This window comes from Pelobates fuscus, chromosome 3 (genome assembly GCF_036172605.1).
Source record: "Pelobates fuscus isolate aPelFus1 chromosome 3, aPelFus1.pri, whole genome shotgun sequence".
Taxonomy (NCBI): domain Eukaryota; kingdom Metazoa; phylum Chordata; class Amphibia; order Anura; family Pelobatidae; genus Pelobates; species Pelobates fuscus.
In genome coordinates, this window is record NC_086319.1 from 251779633 (window position 1) to 251799566 (window position 19934).

The 19934-nt window shown below is 36.7% G+C and overlaps 1 protein-coding gene across 4 annotated transcripts in view; it reads left to right on the forward strand.

Annotated features, from left to right (window-relative positions):
• Window positions 1–709: 709 nt before the first annotated feature.
• Window positions 710–19934, forward strand: part of FLNC (filamin C) — a 62991-nt gene continuing 43766 nt past the window's right edge. For all 4 annotated transcript variants that reach the window (XM_063448330.1, XM_063448331.1, XM_063448332.1 and 1 more), the window contains exon 1: window positions 710–1679. In XM_063448330.1, the coding sequence (XP_063304400.1) occupies window positions 1331–1679 (349 nt within the window). In that variant the 5' untranslated portion in view covers window positions 710–1330. The remainder of the gene's footprint in view (window positions 1680–19934) is intronic.

The window sequence follows — 19934 nt, forward strand, 5'->3', positions numbered from 1 at the left end:
ATAACTGAGTTGCTTTACAAATAAAAAAATATTATATAAAGTGATTATTATATAGACTCATACAAAGGCTAGAATATGTCACCCAAGTCAGTAAAACAAAACTCACTTTCACTATTATTGTTTATAGAATTTTAACATAATCGTCTGGGTTATAGAACAAAAATAAAACAAAATCAGAAAGATGTCTTAAAATAAAAGATAATTGTCACATTTATCATAGTTCTCTTGTTTTACATTGGGCCCAGCACATATTATTTTCATATATTTTGTTTTCACTTTAAAGGGTTAATGTAATAAGTATGTTTTGTACATAATATAATGGGGGAACACAGAGGGTGGGGGGTCTCCTCTGCATTACATGTGTTGCTTTTGTTAACTTGTGTTGTAAGCTTCCCTTCCTTCTCCTCTGACCCCTCTCCCCTTCCCTCACAGCAGACTGTGACATGGGGTGTCTAAAAATACATAGATGTTAGAAGCAGTTAGAGCATGGACACGTCTAAACCAATCCAATCCCCTGCTATCCATAGCACCCAATCCAATTCGTGCTCACTATCTCAAAGGGGATTAGGAAAATACTCATCTTAGTTGTATATGGTAATGGCTAAGGCATTCCTGGGAGTCCATGCCTCTGACGTTGGGGGGGAGGGAAGTGGAGAGCAGACCAGGGAGGGAGGGGGCATCAGTTTTCTTTAAAACCAACTCCATCCTGCACTCCACACTTTTCAAAGTTGTTGCAGCTTTCTGCTCTGAGCTTTTACTCTCTATATCATTCTTTTTTTCCCCCTCTGCCTATCTTTGCTGGGACCTTTATAGCTTTGGGAGTGAAGAATTCCTGCCTCTGTTTTATGATTCATTTTTTCCTTCTTTCCTTTCATTCAACAAGAAGAGAAAAAAAAAAATCCCAAGCCACAGATCTGACCTGCTGCACTTTGATTTTGTGCTCCTTTCCTCCCCTCTTACTCCCTGAAAAACAAGGGATTCACTGAAAGGAAACAGGAGACAGGAAGAAAAAGGTGGAAGTGGATTATACAGTGATAACCCAAACTCTCCCTCCCTGCTCTGCTCCACTACAAAAGGTTGAGTGGGAGATACGTGAAGGGGTTAACCAGACCCTGCCAAAAATCACCTCACTGTTTCCAACAAGAGGACAAATAATAAGGGAACTAATTTGATTGTTGAGGTCAGATTTAGCAGCTTTAATTCGATTTCACAGAGTGAGATTTGGATCCAGCAGTCCCAGAGCCTTTACTTACTTTCCTATCTCCACCCTTTTTTTTTTCTCTTGCTGATCCTCATATAAAAAGCAGAAAGTTACAAATCCAAAGCCATCATGAGCAGCAACGATTACTACGACCAACACCAATACCAAGGTGAGGAAGCTGATGAGATGCCAGCCACAGAGAAGGACTTGGCTGAAGATGCCCCCTGGAAGAAAATTCAGCAGAACACCTTCACCAGGTGGTGCAATGAACATCTCAAGTGCATGAACAAACGCATTGGGGACTTGCAAAAAGACCTGACTGATGGCTTGAAGCTCATAGGCTTGCTGGAGGTCCTGAGTCAGAAGAAGATGTACAGAAAGTATCACTCCAGACCCAACTTCAGACAAATGAAGCTTGAAAATGTATCCGTTGCCTTGGAATTCCTGGACAGGGAGCACATCAAACTAGTGTCTATAGGTGGGTTACTGGGGGCCTGGGGGGGAGTTACAAAGTATCTGTTATGGTTATAATCATTGTTAACCCATTGAATGACAGACGGTGAAAAGGATACTTAAACCTCCTGCCACTCAAAGGTCAAAATAGCTATGCTTATCTACCCAGACGTAAACAACACACACACTCTCTCTCTCTCTCTCTCTCTCTCTCTCTCTCTCTCTCTCTCTCTCTCTCTCTCTCTCTCTCTCTCTCTCTCTCTCTCTCTCTCTCTCTCTCTCTCTCTCTCTCTCTCTCTCTCTCTCTCTCTCTCTTTCTTTTAACTAACAGCAAGTATAGTATGCGTCTTTATTAAGATGCTTTAAAACAGGCTGCTTTTAATATTCATATACGATGACTGGCTATATGCACATGTATGTGGGAATAAAACACTTTTTGATAATTCTTTTGAAGTGGTGGTGGTGGTAGTTAGAACAAAATACACAGTTTGGGATAAACTTATAATGGACAATGAATGAAAAGCATCTGTTTAGATGCTGGTTGAATTAGGTAGCGGTGTGATTCCAGAGTACTGGGTGTGTACAGCAGAGGTGCTGAACTGTAAAATATGCCTGTTACATAGTTGCTTTCTTAAAAATCACTTCCCCCCCTTGTGTAAAGAATCTTTAGTAACTGGAGGCTCCAGGACTGCTTGTGACATCATTGTTTACAAGATCTGGCCATTCTTTATAGTTTGAAGTACTCCCTTACATTTCTGAAAGGATGTTTATTTTAAAGAAGTTATTATGTTTAGTTTGGACCTTTTTTTTACGTTTTACCAAGTTCTGTTTAAGAGTTAAATGGAGTAGTGTAACTTCCAGGGCTACCTTTAGAGATTTAGAGATCTAAAGATGATGTAACTCTTACGTGGGAGGTTTAGATGAAGTCATGCTAATGTCAAGTAGAATAATTATGATCAATCAATAATTCTCTCCTGAATGTGTGTATTTTTTTTTAATGATCATAAAATCTTGGGGATTATAGACGTGGTTATTAGAAACACAGATCACAGTCCTCCAGAGGCATTGTAAAAAGATTGTGAAAATACTAAAATAATATGGTAATGTTTGTGTGTACGGAATAATTTTTTACTTTATATATACTTATATTTTGCTTCACGGCATAATTTACTTTTTTTTGGGGGGGGGGGGGGGATGCATATGAAAAATATTAAAATATTACAATCAGGAATCAAAGACAAAATCTGAAAATTACTTTAAATCTGAAAAAAAAAAATTTAGTGAGTTGCCTGCATTCACATTGCTTTCTCCTTTTTTCCCCTTTTGGACAGCAATGTAAATCCATTCCTAGTTACTGTAGAAAATGCCTATACCTGGCAAAATTCTAAATGAGCTGTAGCCAAAATTCTTCAGAAAATGAACAGTTTTATGGAACTTTTTTCACCTATTCTGTTTGAAGGGGGCACCAAATACAAAGCCTACACAGTCAGAGAATATTCGGTATAATCATATTACAGCTTGATCGTTTATTCTGAGGTGTGCCTACTGATCTTATTGTGAGGAGGAGAACCTGACCTCCTCATTCAGGGAAAGGTAATGAAGGCCACAATCTACAGGTTCACTTCATTCACAAATGACTTGCAAAAATTCAGTTAATATAGTAGGGCACGATGCCAGCTGATTGTTTAATAGGTCCAAACATGTATTATTATTATTATTATTATTGGTATTTAATTAATTCCGCAGCGCTTTACAATATTATGAAACCACTTTAAGAACTGAAACATGATTTGATCAGTGATCAGCAGCGATGTGGTAACTGCTCAAATGACAATTATTCCACCAAAATGCTTTTTAATTTATTAAATTGCACCTGTAAATCACAGTTGGTGATGTGACATCTCCTGTCAATGAGCGAAGTAGATTTGTCGAGGCACTCCTTTCCCGTATTTGCTTGTTTACATTCTTTTTAGAGAGGACTTATCTTTGCAAGGTACTCACTGCATTATCTTTGATATAACAATGGTTGATTTCAGGGTCCAAGGGTATTATTGCAAAATAATGCTTGATTTGCAAGTCCAAGAAATAAAAATATAACTCTTAGATCTGGATCATCATCTTGATTCACTGTATGAAAAATGAATAGGTGATTGTGATTGGCTGAAAAAGCACAGCCAATCAAAATGTTTTTTTATCCAGGTAAAAAACACAAGAGGTTGCAAAGTGGAATGGAATCCTGGATATTAGAGAGTCTGAGAGACATTACTTACATCCTACCTCCATAATATGCGAGGATGATGGGAAAATGGTACAACTGGAAGATTAAAATTTCTCCCTCAATGAAGTAGAGAAGCTGCTAGCTCCTGCTCCATTACATCATCCCTAACCTACTGAACATAGAGTGTGCAAACATAGGCCATCATTGGACATATTCCCATTGGTTATTATATCGATTAAACCCACCCCGCTGCAAGGGACTGGGTAAGGCGCAAGGGGAGTTCTTACAATTTCTTATCATGTCTCACTTTTTGTACATGAAGTCAAGGTGGAGCATAATGTGGACCTAAGGATTACTGCCATGAACTCTGTGATTTTATAAATATCTTATTTCATGCTTTACAAGATTACTGTATAACCAGAAGGCTGAATTAAAAATTATAAATAATTATAAATTAAAGGATCACTATAGTGTCAGGAAGACAAACTCGTTTTCCTGACACTATAGCATCCTTAGGACTCCCCCCCACCCTCAGGATCCCCCTCCCTCGGCGCTGGTGACCCCTCGTTAAAAACCCCTTCAGCCACTTACCTTTATCCAGTGCCGGGCTCCCTCAGCGCTGGTGACCTCTCCTCCCCCTCCGACGTCAGCTCCCGAGTGGAGCCGAATGCGCATGCGCGGCAAGAGCCGCACGCACATTCTAACAGGCCATAGGAAAGCATTTCTCAATGCTTTCCTATGGACGTTCTGCACCCTGTTTTGCATCCAGCGTCGCAGAAGCACCTCTAGCTGCTCTCAGGAAGACAGCCACTAGAGGTTGGATTAACCCTGCAATGTAAACATAGCAGTTTCTCTGAAACTGCTATGTTTACATCTGAAGGGTTAAAACCTGGGGGACCTGGCACCCAGACCACTTAATTGAGCTGAAGTGGTCTGGGTGACTATAGTGTCCCTTTAAGACCCACAGCTAAAATATCCAAATCAAATACAATGTGATTTTTTTTCATCCATATTTGATGTTCTTATATTTCTCTTAAAGTAGATTACAGACTTTCAAATAATTGCTCAATCAAATTTTGACTTGCAGTTAATCTCAGAAGGTGGATCAGATATTTTTTCTTGTCCAGATTGCAGATTAGGACAGGATTTTAATATTTTTAACAATTTACAATTTAGATGTAGTTTCTATATATTTATGCTTATGCTTTTTCTGGAGTTAGAATGCTGATTATGGTCATGATGGGTAGAATGATGGCATTACGCACAGTGTGTGGGGGTTTACAGAAGGATCTGTTTCAAGACTGCTAATGTGTGTCTGACTCGTTTACTACAATAATAATCATGCTATCTTGCCAGATAAGATTAAAAGGCATAGAAAACAGAATCCAGTTATATAAGGAAAAAGACAAACAATTGTGTCATTAACTTAAAGGAACACTGACATTAGAAACAAATCTATTTTTAACACCAGAGTGTTCCGTTTTTAGTGTAGATTTAACAAAAAAAGGTTACAAAAACATGCATTTTTTCTGTAATCCAGCACAGGGACAGTCTCCCCTCTGTTGCTCGCCTAGCCCACAGTGAAATCAATCATGATGATCTCTGTGTGCAATAGAGAAGCATTGTGGACCTATGGCATATGAGTGGCTATTACTGTGATCCGCCATTGCAGTGCTTCACAGACAAAAGCTCTCAATCCAATGTTTCTTTTGAGAAGCTTTAGCTGCATTTTGTTGTCATGCTGCTTGTCATGTTTGTTTGAACATTGTAATTCTTAAGGAGGAAGCCTTTTGAGGTGTATTTTTGACCGATTGTAAAAATTGTCTTATCTCAGAAACAGCGATATATTACATTGTCCAAGAAAAGAAACAGCATCGATGTACCAAATCACTATATTATGATCTAGTAGTTTTTGTGTTTAGAGTCTCTCTTTAATGCATTGTATTACATAATTTGCAAATTTTCAGCCGTTGTATTTATACATAGCATTGCTCCCTTATTCTTGTCAATTACTATTACTGTATAGGCGTAACTAATCAAGCTTCAGTGAAACTTGAAGCATGTTAAAAATATATATCTATAGTTATCTATAGACATATACTTTGTATATATATATATATATATATATATATATATATGATCATATTTGGACAAGAATCTATTCTTGCAGCATCAGCTGCTAGTAGGTAGGGTCTAGGCATTTAAACAATTTGGCTCTACAACAATTATCATACTTACATTGTATACACGAATGTACATGTGTGTATTGCTTGTTTTTTGTTTATTTAACAACACCCGTTGTCGTTGGGGAAATTCCTTAAATTCTCTGACATTTTGCCATCTCACGATACAAATTAAATATCTCAGTGACCTGGATGCAGTGGTCCTGTCCTTGTAATCATGCACTGTAAATGCATTTCAGGGTTAAATCCATCACAAGTGGCTGTCACACTTACAGCCACTAGAAGCACTGACAGAGTAAAACTTGGTCACATGGTCAAATTCACTTTCAGTTCACTTTAATTCTCTTTTAATTCACTTCCCAACAATTGTCACTTTAGCAAATAACCCTGAGACTGGAAACATTGGTAAAACAATTAAAATGTACTAAAAGTACTAAAAAAGAGAATGTGGGTACCTATTTACTAAACAGCGAACTGTAATGAGATATTAGAGGCTTAGACTGAAATTAATAGTGTTGGAAGTATTTCAAGCTATAGGAAATTTGAAGTTTTTTAATACTGAAACAAATTGGTCTAAATTTTGAGTCAGTTGCCAGCTCACTGTCCAGCTGAGAAGGTTTAGGCTACCATGGGTCCTATTCAGATTATCAATTTGACCTCCACCCTTCATTCTTTCCATCGGGATGGTTGATGGTTAAAGCAAATTTATGGTTCTCCCTCTCTAACCACTAGGCCCTAGGTGGCCACCTAGCATCACCTTATGAATAATTATGCTCTGCTGTTTAGTCAATATACATATGCAAAGACACACATTTTGACTGTATTTTTACTTTAATATAAATTATAGTTATGTCTGTACACTGTAATAGTCACTGGTTAGCAGATAGTTGCAACTAATGGGAAGTAAACAGGCGTTGGACCCCTATCTAGTTAGTGTAAATATTTTGTTCTTGTGCACACGCATGGAAGATGAGTTTGGTGTACAGCATATAACTGTAAAGACAATTACTAGTATACAAATGCAGAAAGGATTCTTAGTATACAATTTTTAGTATACAAATGCATTCAATTTGAGTGCACTCTTTACAAATATACGGGCGATTGACTAAGCAGTGAATTGTGGTGAACTGAAAACCTCATTTCATTATTCAGGCTTAAATAGCCAAGCCTTGACTACATGTCATTAGTAGCCTTTTTCAGAATCTTCTCTTTTGGCCTGTTGGCCATATGTTTTTTAAGATCACGTCTAAGACCTAAACCATTTTATTATGCATGGCTAAAAATGCATTTGTTCCACAATAAATTTTAAAGTATATATTTAACTTGAGAGTTTTCCAGATTAGTTTGGTAGTTTTCAGAGATTTTTTTTGTGGCCTTTTTTGTCTTATATTGTTTTGCGCACCACTGGCTGGAACTGATATAGCAGGTGTGTGTGACACAAAGCAAATCACTTAATGATGTGAGTTGACAGCTTGTGTTTTAAAGGAATGGATGGGGAGGGGAGAAAGTACAGTTGACACATGCTAATCACATGGAAAACTAGCATGGCGCAGTTCCACGTTTACAGCATACTATATGATCCAAATCTCACTAAGCATTATCTTAGACTAAATAGTCAGTTATTTCCACAGTAAAATTACGAAAAACCAAAAACAACTGTATTCATTTCAGACAATAACCAGGTTAAGAAAGCAATGTAAACTATTTTCTATATCACATTTATTCACTTTGCTATTAATCAAAGTGAAAATACAGTCTGACTTCAGGACTCGGGACTATGATCAATGAGCAGAAATGGAGTAATGCTGTACTAAGCATGGTCTGGCTATTCAGATCATTAATCCCTTTACTCTCACACTGTTCATAATTGGACTCATTTTTGTTTTGTATTTTATTTCAAAAGCAATGCAAAATTAAATTTGCCATAAAGTCCCCACTCTTTGACATAGGGTCCCCGGAGACATTTCTTTGATAGTTATTTGACCATGAAGAGCAACACATTTATCTGCCAGAGCCCTAGTCAGCCTGTCTATATTTGGAATGCTGTGTATAGTACATATGGCTTGGTGCCATATGAGCCAAAAGTGTATGAACATTAAGATCACATTTAGAAATTATTCTTGCATTCTGGTGGCATTTTTAGGATTTACATTTTCAAAAATCCTACCAGATTTTGTAAGCAGTATGTGACAAAGAACGTTTTACTGCCTCTGTGATAGAAATAATGCAAGATGAGAGCTACGAGACAAATATCCCTTAATATGTTTTTAAATTATGAAAAATAAACTAAAAGTTAAATTTTAAATACATTTATTTTTTATATCCGAAAAAACAGAATGCTGGACACAGAATTGTTGTTTTTGTCTTATGCAATAATTCTTCCTCTATATCCCATGTCTCAAATTAATATTGCCATATTAGAAAAAATACATATTTTTTATTATTTGATTTGAGTAATTTAGTGTAACATGTGTTAGTTATATTTCATGGAATAGTCCAGGTCAGCTATCAGGTCCCCTTAGATCTTTCGGGATTAGGTAAACTGAGTCGTTGTAGGGTGGCATGGTCGAAACGACCAGTGAGTTGCTAATGCCCATATGATACACTGTATGATAGAATTTGGAAAACTGTCTGCTAAATTATATAATTCATTTATTTTGCTCGGTATAAAGGACCATCATCGATAGCATTCACAAACATCTCTTAAGGTGAATGTTGTTGGTGTTTTCAACTGCAAACACTAAAATTAAAGTTCTTGGATGTAAGTTTCCTTCTAAAATGATTGGCCATTCTATGCTGATATATTATCCGTGTCAAGTCACATTATTATCTGCTTGTTGATCTAATGCAGACCAAGTAGAAACCCAACGTACATCTGATCACGTGTAATGAAATCCATACCTTGCAAAGGGGAATGTTTCCCATTTTGACTTGAGCACAGCAGGATCAATCAGAATAACAGTCATTAACAGAGCAAGCTGTGCTAGAGCCGAGATATTTATGAAATCTGGCCTGTAAGTCACATTAGTGGGCTGGAGTTCACTATCAATGCTTCAAATGTTACTAATAATACAAGCTCTCTTTCAGAGATATCCACTCAAGTTGGACATGGTCCAGACTAATATGAGCATGACACCTGTCTTTCTCATCCCCCTCCCACAGCATGTGTGAAATATTAAAAATATAACAGAGATTTCATGCATCCAAGCCAGAGGAGGCCTGCTGTCAGCCTCATTTTAGAATTAGACCTTTATTTGAAAGTAATTAATTTAACCATTTAATGTTTTCTTGAATACCATTACATCTTAGTTAACGGCAACTTTAAAACTGTGCCTAGAAAACACTTGATGTACGGAGTACGATTTAATTGAGCAACAAGTATATATCTTGTTAATTAATGTGTGGTCGCACCAAAAAATGTTTCCATTGAGGTCCACCTCGCCCAATGGACCAAATATCTGAAGAGATATTAAGGCTTGTGTTCCCTTCCTCATTCTTTGTATGTGCTTTCTAAAAGTGAGTACTTCTCATAGACAAGTTGTGGTTTCATCAGAAAAAAAGTGCTAATGTAGCAATATTGACATGCATGCTTCTGTCTGTCTATGAGAAGCATTGGATTGGCCAGGAGATCATTCCTAATGATGTTCTTTCGGATGTGGAGAGGAACTGCAGCGAGTTGATGGCATCACCACTGGATTATAGATAGGTCAATTCATTTTTCAGAGACTTGGTGGGCCTTCCTAAATCTGAATTAAAGGACCACTTAGGTTACCCAGGGCACTTCATCTTTTAACACTGCAATGTAAAAACATTGGTGTTTTTCTAGAAAGTGCAATGTTTTCATTGCTGGGCTAAGTCCACCTCTAGTGGCTAGGTCGTGCCTCTTCCGTGATGTTGCATGAGGTGGAAAGCTAAGCAGCGCAGAGGGAGCCTCAGCACTGGAAAGGATAAATAAAAAGTTTTTTCTATTATTTTAGGACACACAGAGGGGGCGATTGGGACATCTATAGTGACAATAACACGAAAGCTTTAGTGTTCCTTTAAAAGAAGAAACTCTCTAAAGTTGAAGTGTTCCTTTTAGATGCAGAAATTAAAACACTTAAAACACCATAATAAAAGTGTATGTATGCCTACGCTGCATGTTCATACAGTAGTGTCACATTTTTTGTTACTGTTCAAGAATATAAGACACCAGCATGTGCCTTGAACATGTGGCTGCAAACCTTTTAACTAGAATAAAATAAACACATATGGATGGATGTATGGATGTATGGATGGATGGATAGACAGACAGACAAACAAGAAGCATAGGTGTTTTGCTGGATAGACGGAAAGATAAACTGACAGGAAGGATGGATGGACAGACTGAGATAGTCTGACAGGATGGATAGACCTCAACTAGTTTGGTGTACATTTCAGTTGTTAAAGTATGAGAAAGTGTTAGATACTGTAGATCAATAGAGAATTTCCCTGTAAAACCAAACAAACCATAAATCAATGTTTACATATTGCACAATGAATAATAAGTCGAATTCCAGTGGATCTAGGTGAAAACAGATGGTTACTCATTTCAATGTAAATATTGCTGGGAGGTCCAGCAGAATAAAAAAACAAATAAACATAAAATTGAGAAACATATGTGAAAATATCACAAGTGCAGAAAATAAATATAGATATCTCTATGCTTTTGTATTGTATATTCCAGTAGTATTTGAAATGTAGTGACCAAATATTGTTTAGGCAAGCAGAGGCTTTCCCAAATTCATTTATTGTGTTTCCTTTTTAAGAAAAAATGTACATTCCAACTATGCTCGTGGCAACCCTGCTGGGCTCCAGATGGTATGTGAGTACCTAATTTAATGAGACCCCATGATTGCCAGGCCATGCATACTGAACGTAGAATAAAGGATACTTCAGAGGAATTAATAAGTGTGGATAATACAGTGGATGGATACAGCTTTCTCTGATATTATTGTAAATTAATGTAAAGAAATTAGAAAATGTAGGCACCAAAAATACAATCTAGAATCAGAAAAACTAACTGCTTGTCCTGTTTGGATACAAACTGGAGGCACTATACCAAGTTGATCCTTATATCTAGTGAAATAGGTTATAGTAATTATTAGAGTGTTAATTTAATCAACCTGAAATGGAAGTGTGCACATAATTTGCACAAGCAGTTGTGCACAGTTGCAGGACGGGGCAGTGGAGACTTGCAGGGCATGTTCCCTCCGAATGCACAGAACTATAATGTCACCGTTGTCACACCAATATGCTTCCACTCGGATTCAGATTGGAGTGGAAGTGAGGGTGGAGAGTTGAGTTTCAGCAGAGTTACAGATGCTCAGGTGTCAAATAGGGTGCAAGATTTGTTAGGCCCTGTGGAACTACCCCTTCTAAAGTAACATTAAAGGAACACAATAGGATCAGGAACACAAATGTGTATTTCTGACCCTATAGTGTCAAAAACACTATCTAGCCCCCTTTGCTCCCCCAAAATAGTAGAATCTTACCTTTATTTCAGTCTTCTGCTGCTGGCTCTGCCCAATCTGCGTCCTTGGAAGTGATGCTCGGAGCCAATCACAATGCTTTCCCATAGTAAAGCATTGGAGTGGGTGATATTGCCAAAGAAGTAGGGCAGGAAGTGGAGTCAAACACCACCCTGGCCAGTCATCATCTCCTCATAGAGATGCATTGAATCAATGCATCACTATGGGGAAAGTTCAGTGTCTGCATGCAGAAGGTGGAAACACTGAATGTCAGTGCTGCACACCCAGGAAGCACCTCTAGTAGTCATCTGAAGAGTGGCCACTGGAGATACCCCAAGACTGTAATGTAAATACTGCCTTTTCTCTAAATGCCTGCTAAATGCCTGCAGGGACTGACAATACTCACCAGAACAATTACAATAAGCTGTAGTTGTTCTGGTGACTATAGTGTCCCTTTAATAGTTATGTAACCGTTTATTATTTAAAAGCCCCAACTATGTGTGCAAGACAAGCTCTCCTTAAAATCATTCACGTAAAATGTAGATATACTAAAGTCTGTGGTTAATTAACTTACGCTGTGTGTTTGAAATATAACCTGTTAGTGGTGCTCGAGCCCTGGTTTTTGCTGCCTTTTAAACCATTGCAAGTTAATTAGCTGGAGCCGCCAATCACATGGGATTTCACCAAACCTTTAGGCCATATGTTGAAGAGACATACAGCACAGAATATATTAATAATGGCAATATATTCCAATTACTGTATACATTACTAACTCTTCTGTCATGAGAACGGAGTGTTTACGGCCCCAAAGGAACTTTCAATCTGCTAATCAGTTTGGATTTTTTTTGTGCTGGAAACACTGTTTATGATTAGGGTGATGAGGCAGCTTTTAATAGCAAACTTTATGAATAGCACATGTTTTTAAAAAACATTTGATCAATTTACAGAGAGAAGTCAAGAAGTGCATAACTCTTGATATGGACAGAAAAATAGGAATTAGCTTAGTGACATAAAGAAGATTCTGATAATGAGCTAGCTTTATTAAGAGGTGAAAAGTTAAAGAGTGAAAGCTAGGTGAAATCTGCTAGTATTTTATTTGTAGCCTGTTGTAAACTTAAGACTTATCAAAGATTGTTCAGATTATTCCATGATCATAATATCTGGCAAAGACTGTTTTTTTTTTTTTGCACTGGTGGATTTAGTGGTTCTTGAGTGTGGTAGTTGTGGTGTAGAATTGCTGATCTTCTTCCTGTAGAGACTGGTTGGCATAGACCCTTCCTTCCGTCCGTCCTGGAACACAGTTGTCACAGATCTCCTGTGCTCATCCAGTTGAAAGCAGAGACATAAAATATATCTGCCAGTGACACAGCAAATAGCACGGAGTGTTCGAGAAGGTCACATTGGGAAAAGCTAGACGCACAAGGAGAACAGGAATGACACATGCAATCCTAGAACACTAGAATACAAAACTCATCTGCCAGATTTATATAGTGATATTACAACTCCGGGGGTAAATCCAATTATAATTATATAAATTAAACAGTTCAGTGTGTTCTTTATAATAATTCTACATACCCAACCTCCTGAGTGTATCATTGTTGATTTATTAAACCAGCCTTGATTTAATGCCCAATATTGAGGAAGAAGTTCATGCTAAAGTTATATCTACCTTCCACCAGCTCTGTTCAAATCTCAAAAAAGTTCTTAAAATTCGATATTTGCTGCGTATTTAGAGTACGGTATCTCATTTCAAAGGACTTCCCTGTTCTGTATTATGTGTTCTATTTTGTATATACTCTGTTGTATTGTGAGTGAACCTGGCCTTACAAGCTAATAAAATGTCTGAATGTAAAATATACAAAAAATGCATGATACTTTGGTGGGAGTAAATTGCCTAATGTAGAATATAGATATCACAACCTTTCAGATTAGCTCATCCAGCAACATCTCAAAATATTAACTTTTAAATAATTAAGCAAAAGGCTCAGTTTGAAAATAATATAACTATAATCTGCAACTCTAAAAGCTACTTTTATAATTCCTTAGATTCCGGGTCTTATGGTTAGACATGGATGAATATTTTAGGTATGTTTAGCTTTAGATCAGGGTTGAATGTACACTGCATGTCTCCCTTGTGGCCCTCGACAGAACAAGATAAAAATAACAAGCCTAACACTTGTATGCAAATAGCAGTTATGGGCAGAGTAAGATGGCAAGTGGCCATGCTCAAGTGTGCAACAGCATTATATAAAATAGCTCTTGTGGCACATAGCATAACAGCTAGCTCATCTTTGTTTGTTAGTGCAACTTTAGTTTGTTCCTACACAGGGGTGTATGTATGAGCATGATGACTAGCATTGAACCATGAGAGGCAGCATGGAAGTGCTGGCTCACAAACAAGCTGCTCAGTTGTTCACCCAACCTGATGACTGTAGGATGCAGTCAGGGTTCACATATTGACTTGATTAAACATGAAAATGTGAAAAGAGTGCCACTCAGACACCAAGTGACACTCTTTGCATCACCCACTACTTCACATTTATGGCAGCTTATCTTCTGTAACGTAATGCTTAATAATGATAAATAATTTGTGAGTGAAAGTTATGTATTTTTAATTTGCTACAATGAAAGTTTAAGGCGGATTATAAACACCAAAATGTATCTGGTCCTTAATCTAATGCAAATTAGGAACAAATTAGAATCATACAAAACAGATTCTATAACATTAAGAGCAGGATCTGACTATGAGTAGTAAAAAAGGGCAGTTATCTAAAGTAATCTAAAAAACTGTCTAATGTTAAAAATAAATATATTTATTTTTCATGTTATATTTCCTATGTTTGCAGTGTGTTCAGCAAAACAATTAAAGATGTACAGACCATTCTGAAACCCCCTCCTGCTTGCACAGGCTGTAGCCGAGATTGTTTCTTTAAGGGGCAGGTGGCTCGGAGCTTGCTCGGTCAGTGGCAGGTGTAACACAGTTGGCTCCGACACTTAAACAGTTGTTTGCGATCCTCCAGCAGTAAACAGCTGAAAACACCAAAGTCTGATGACTATTGAGTCACAACAGAATTCTTAGGAATGGCAGCTGCCTTACTGGAAATACCAGCCCCTTGTCTTTGTCTTTTACTTGTTATCACTTTTCATCTGCCCCTCCGATGGGTTATTAACAAGTCTGCTTTAATTTATCCCATCCAGTGCTTCTTTAACGCAAGGGTGGTCCCAGACACAGCTTTTAATCGTAGGATCTTTCTACTTTCTGATATTAGTACATACCTGGTAACACACCTAACATGAGGTCCCCAGTCCAGAAATATTTCTGCTCCTGACATCCTGCCATACATACGATAATGTATACCATACATACCATAATACATACCATAACTTAATAATAAGATAGACAGACAGACAGTCAAACACGACGCATAGGTATTTTGGTGGATAAATAGAAAGATAGACTAACAGACTGGCTGGATGGAAGGGTAGATGGACAGACAGACAGACAAAGGTAGACTGACAGGAGGGTTGGATGGACAGACTGAGATAGTCTGATAGGATGGATAGACCTCAACTAGTTTGGTGTACATTTCACTTGTTGAAGTATGAGAAAGTGTTTGCCAAGAAAAGGGTCTGGCATGCAATTTAACAGGGAACAGCTTTTAAATGTGTGATCATGTATCTCCCCAATGTACAGTTGATCCTGTAATCCCCTCTTTTTTTTTTCACTTGCCCTCCAGCTGACTAGGGACTTGCGATTCTTTTTTCCATTCCGCACCCTATTTAGTACTGGGCATTCTAACTACTTTTGTTCAATAATTTAATGGAAAAATTGAGAACAGAGTAGAATGCTTAGCCTGCATGAGTCATAATGTTTGTAAGTAAGTGTGTGTATACACTTTAGACATACATGTTTTAATGCATGTCAGCAGGTATGTTTTTATGTTGCACTATATGTGCATGCATATTCCAGATAGAAGGAAACGGGATACTGTATAGCTGGTCTTCTGACCACGATGAGAACTGTAATCTACAACGGACAAATTGCCAGTGGTCGCTTATTCTTAGATTTATAACCACAATAAGAATAAGATACTATTTCAGTATATATAAGTAATGTTGCTTTTCTGCTAATAGTCAATATTTAAATATTTTCTATAAAGGCATGTTTCTTCAAATCAAACCATGTGTGCTTCTGAAATATTTGAAATCCTAGTGTATTTTCTGTTTTTGACTTTTGTTATGGTTATTATTACAGTGTTGCATATAAGGAAGTAGCAGTAATGTGCATGTTGTCTAATCTCCCTTTCAATTTCTCTCTGATCAAGTCCCGAGCTAAAGCTAAGCTAATATTGCTGTAAATGCCCCTCTATGTGGTGGGACCAATTATCCTTGATTTATTTAGTATCTGTTAATAAAAATATTTGATACATTTTCTTTTAACTAAGTCATTGAAAAAAACAATATATATATATATATATATATATATATATATATATACATACATAATTGTAATAGTTGCAACACTCATATTTGCTATTGTTCACCTGCAATAATATGATCAATATATGTTTAACCCCTTAAGGACCAAACTTCTGAAATAAAAGGGAATCATGACATGTCACACATGTCATGTGTCCTTAAGGGGTTAAAGAGCTTGTCTCAGTGCACTTTAACTTTAGGAGAAGAGCATGATGTCAAGATATAAAATGCACCATACATAGTCATATTACAGTACATTCTGAGATGTGTGTGCATGTTGTTTTTTTACATCCCCTATTTAAAGGACCTGTGGGAATGTCATAGAATATGTCTGTAATTCCTTGACTACCATGCATTTATCCTTAGAGTGCAACAGGGAGGTTGTGCAAATTATTTGCACGGAGATTATTTGTTTCTACATATATAGATTTGTTAGTGAAGGAGTGTAATGCAAAATGATAATTAAAGACAAACCGCAATCTCTGCTCATATAATTTAACTTACAACTAATGTAACCCCTCAATAACCCTTAGATACAGGCATGTGATTAGAAACATGGTCATTCTCTGTAAATCAAAACGCACTAACCAAACAGTTAGATGGTTGTACAGTTTGCCACAGATGTGGGCATAACGTGTGCTCTAGACATAAGAAACAGTGAAAAGCATAGCTCAATGTATGTGCATGTTACTAAGGTGTTTAGAGAACCTATCAAAATCCCTACATCTAGCAATGACAAAATCAGACTGCTCCATTACTGCCTATTAACTGTGGGGAATGCTTACTTTTCATCTGATTTGTTTAGAAAAGTGACACACATATATAGACAGGGAGTCACATCCACTCTAGTTAGAATACGCTATAATCATTAATCAGTATGATTACCAGAGAGGCCACACATTATAACTAAAGTAGGAAATGTAGGCTACAGCAGATGGTGAGTTACATTTTGCCTATAAAGGCAGTTGCTGCAAACCTCCAAAAAAGACAGGTGATGTATGGCTACATACCTCACAATTGGCAAATGAAGGACCCTTTTGTTAAAGTTTGGGTGGTGTAATCAGAAGTTGGGTATTCTTGGGAATATTTAGGTGGAGTTGTGATCTACAATTTGCGTAGTTAAATCATTTTGGACAAAATTTTCATTTACAGACACTGATTTCAAATATTATCTAACATATTTACTGCGGTTTACAGAACTACTAAATCTCTAGTTAACATTCCCTTAAATAAATAAGTAAAAGAAACCAAAAAACGCACCTAGTGTAGGCATAAAATGGATATATTTTATAAAATGCACATGATTTTCATTTACAGACACTGATTTCAAATATTATCTAACATATTTACTGCGGTTTACAGAACTACTAAATCTCTAGTTAACATTCCCTTAAATAAATAAGTAAAAGAAACCAAAAAACGCACCTAGTGTAGGCATAAAATGGATATATTTTATAAAATGCACATGATTTTCATTTACAGACACTGATTTCAAATATTATCTAACATATTTACTGCGGTTTACAGAACTACTAAATCTCTAGTTAACATTCCCTTAAATAAATAAGTAAAAGAAACCAAAAAACGCACCTAGTGTAGGCATAAAATGGATATATTTTATAAAATGCACATGATTTTATCATGTTAGGTCTCAGTGCCTTGCATTGAAACATGTAGTCGTCCCCAGTAACAGAGAGACATGTAGTAACTCACTGTTTGCAATAGTGGGAGACTCTCAAATTCCCATATTGTCAGCTGCTGATGATTGGTTGGGGCGCTCTTTGGTGCTGTCATCACAAGGCTCCATAATGATCAGATGTCAGGACTCAGTATAGCAAGGAATGTCAAGGAATGTACTTAATCTAGATACACTGGTCAGAAAGCAAAATTATTACAACCTTTCTATCCATCAATGGAATACAAGTTAAAATAAAACTTTTGTGCATTTCTGTTAGTATTATTTTTATGGAGCTCTGTGATGCAGGCAGTAAAGAAGAATAAAATAATTTAGGTCCCCTATGCAGGATACACATACAGTATAAAGTATTTAGTATTTGGAAATAAAGTCACAGATTATATTTTCAATAAATTGCCATGAATAGTGTAAACAAATATGACAGTAGTCTATTCTACAGTGGAAATAAAACTGGACAAATGGAGCTCCAATCTATGTAATAATCACCTTCAATGAATGTTGTGTTTAAGTCCATATACTGTGTATAGCATTATGCATCTTATCACAAAGCTTCAAAATCCTTATAGTGCATATGGTAGTTTGAAAAGTGTTTTTGTGAACATTTGTTTGTGGCACTCCTGACAGCCTCCCCCAGAGATCTAAGGCCTCAACATACACATTCAAAACCCATTTGTATCTCATTTTTCTTTGTGCAGATTGGGAATGTGACATAACCAGATATCAACTATGCTGAGTACTGCACTATAGGGCGGCCCTTGCTATATACAAAATGTACCATATGACAGAGAACAGCTGTAACCACTTCAGTATCAGGTCCTTGTACAGCTAAGAACTAATGAGGTTTTGATTTGATTGGTTTTGCACTCTGTATTTCTGTAATATATTTTGGAAATCTATTACACAAAAAAAAAACTTTCCTTTTTTTTTTTGTTTCAAGGAACCCTATAACGTTTAGAATACAAACTTGTATTCCTAACTTTACAGTGCCTCGTCATCATTTAGATTCAGGGCCCCCTAAATTATATTAAAGGGGAAAAAAAAGTTTTAACTTACCTTTTTTCCAGTGCCGAGACTCACTCGTTGCAGCCGTCCGCTCCTCTTCCTGTGACATCATCCAGCAGGCCTCGCTTCTTTGTCTGACTCGGTTTTCACAGTAAAATCTCCACTAGCGACTGTCAGTTATGCAGCCACTAGAGGTGCGTTTACCCGGCAATGGCAACACTGTCATCTCTATCAAATGCCAATGTTTTACAATACAGGGCTAACACTGCATCCAGACTACTTCATTGAGATGCAGTGGTCTGGGTGACTTTAGTGGTCCTTTAACCCCTTAGTGACCAGACCGTTTTTCAATTTTCTTATCGTTAAGGACCAGGGCTGTTTTTACATTTCTGCGGTGTTTGTGTTTAATTGTAATTTTCCTCTTACTCATTTTTACTGTACCCACACATATTATATACTGTTGTTCTCACCATTAAATGGCTTTTCTAAAGATACCATTTTTTTCATCATATCATATAATTTACTATAAAAACAATTATAAAATATGATGAAAATTTTGTAAAAAACACACGTTTTTGAACTTTAAACCCCCAAAATCTGTTACACATCTACAACCGACAAAAACACCCATGTTAAATAGTTTAAAAATGTTGTCCTGAGTTTAGAAATACCCAATGGTAACATGCTCTTAGCTTTTTTTTTCAAGTTATAGGGCTATAAATACAAGTAGGACATTGCTGTTTCAAACTATATATTTTTAAAATGTATCAATAGTGACATTGTAACACTGTTATCTGTCATAAATCTCTGAATCATGCCTCACATGTACATATTTTTTTAAACTAGACAACCCAGGGTATTCAATATGGGGTATTTACAGTCTTTTTTAGTAGCCACTTAGTCACAAACACTGACTAAAGTTAGAATTTATATTTGTTTGTGTGTTAAAAATGCAAAAAACAATTATGAAAGCTAAATTTGGCCAGTGTTTGTGACTAAGTGGCTACTAAAAAAGACTGTAAATACCCCATATTGAATACCCTGGGTTGTCTAGTTTAAAAAAAATATGTACATGTGAGGCATGATTCAGAGATTTATGACAGATAACAGTGTTACAATGTCACTATTGATACATTTTAAAAATATATAGTTTGAAACTAAAAAGGACTGAACATACTCCATTTGCAACACCTTGGGTTGTTTTCTTTTGCAA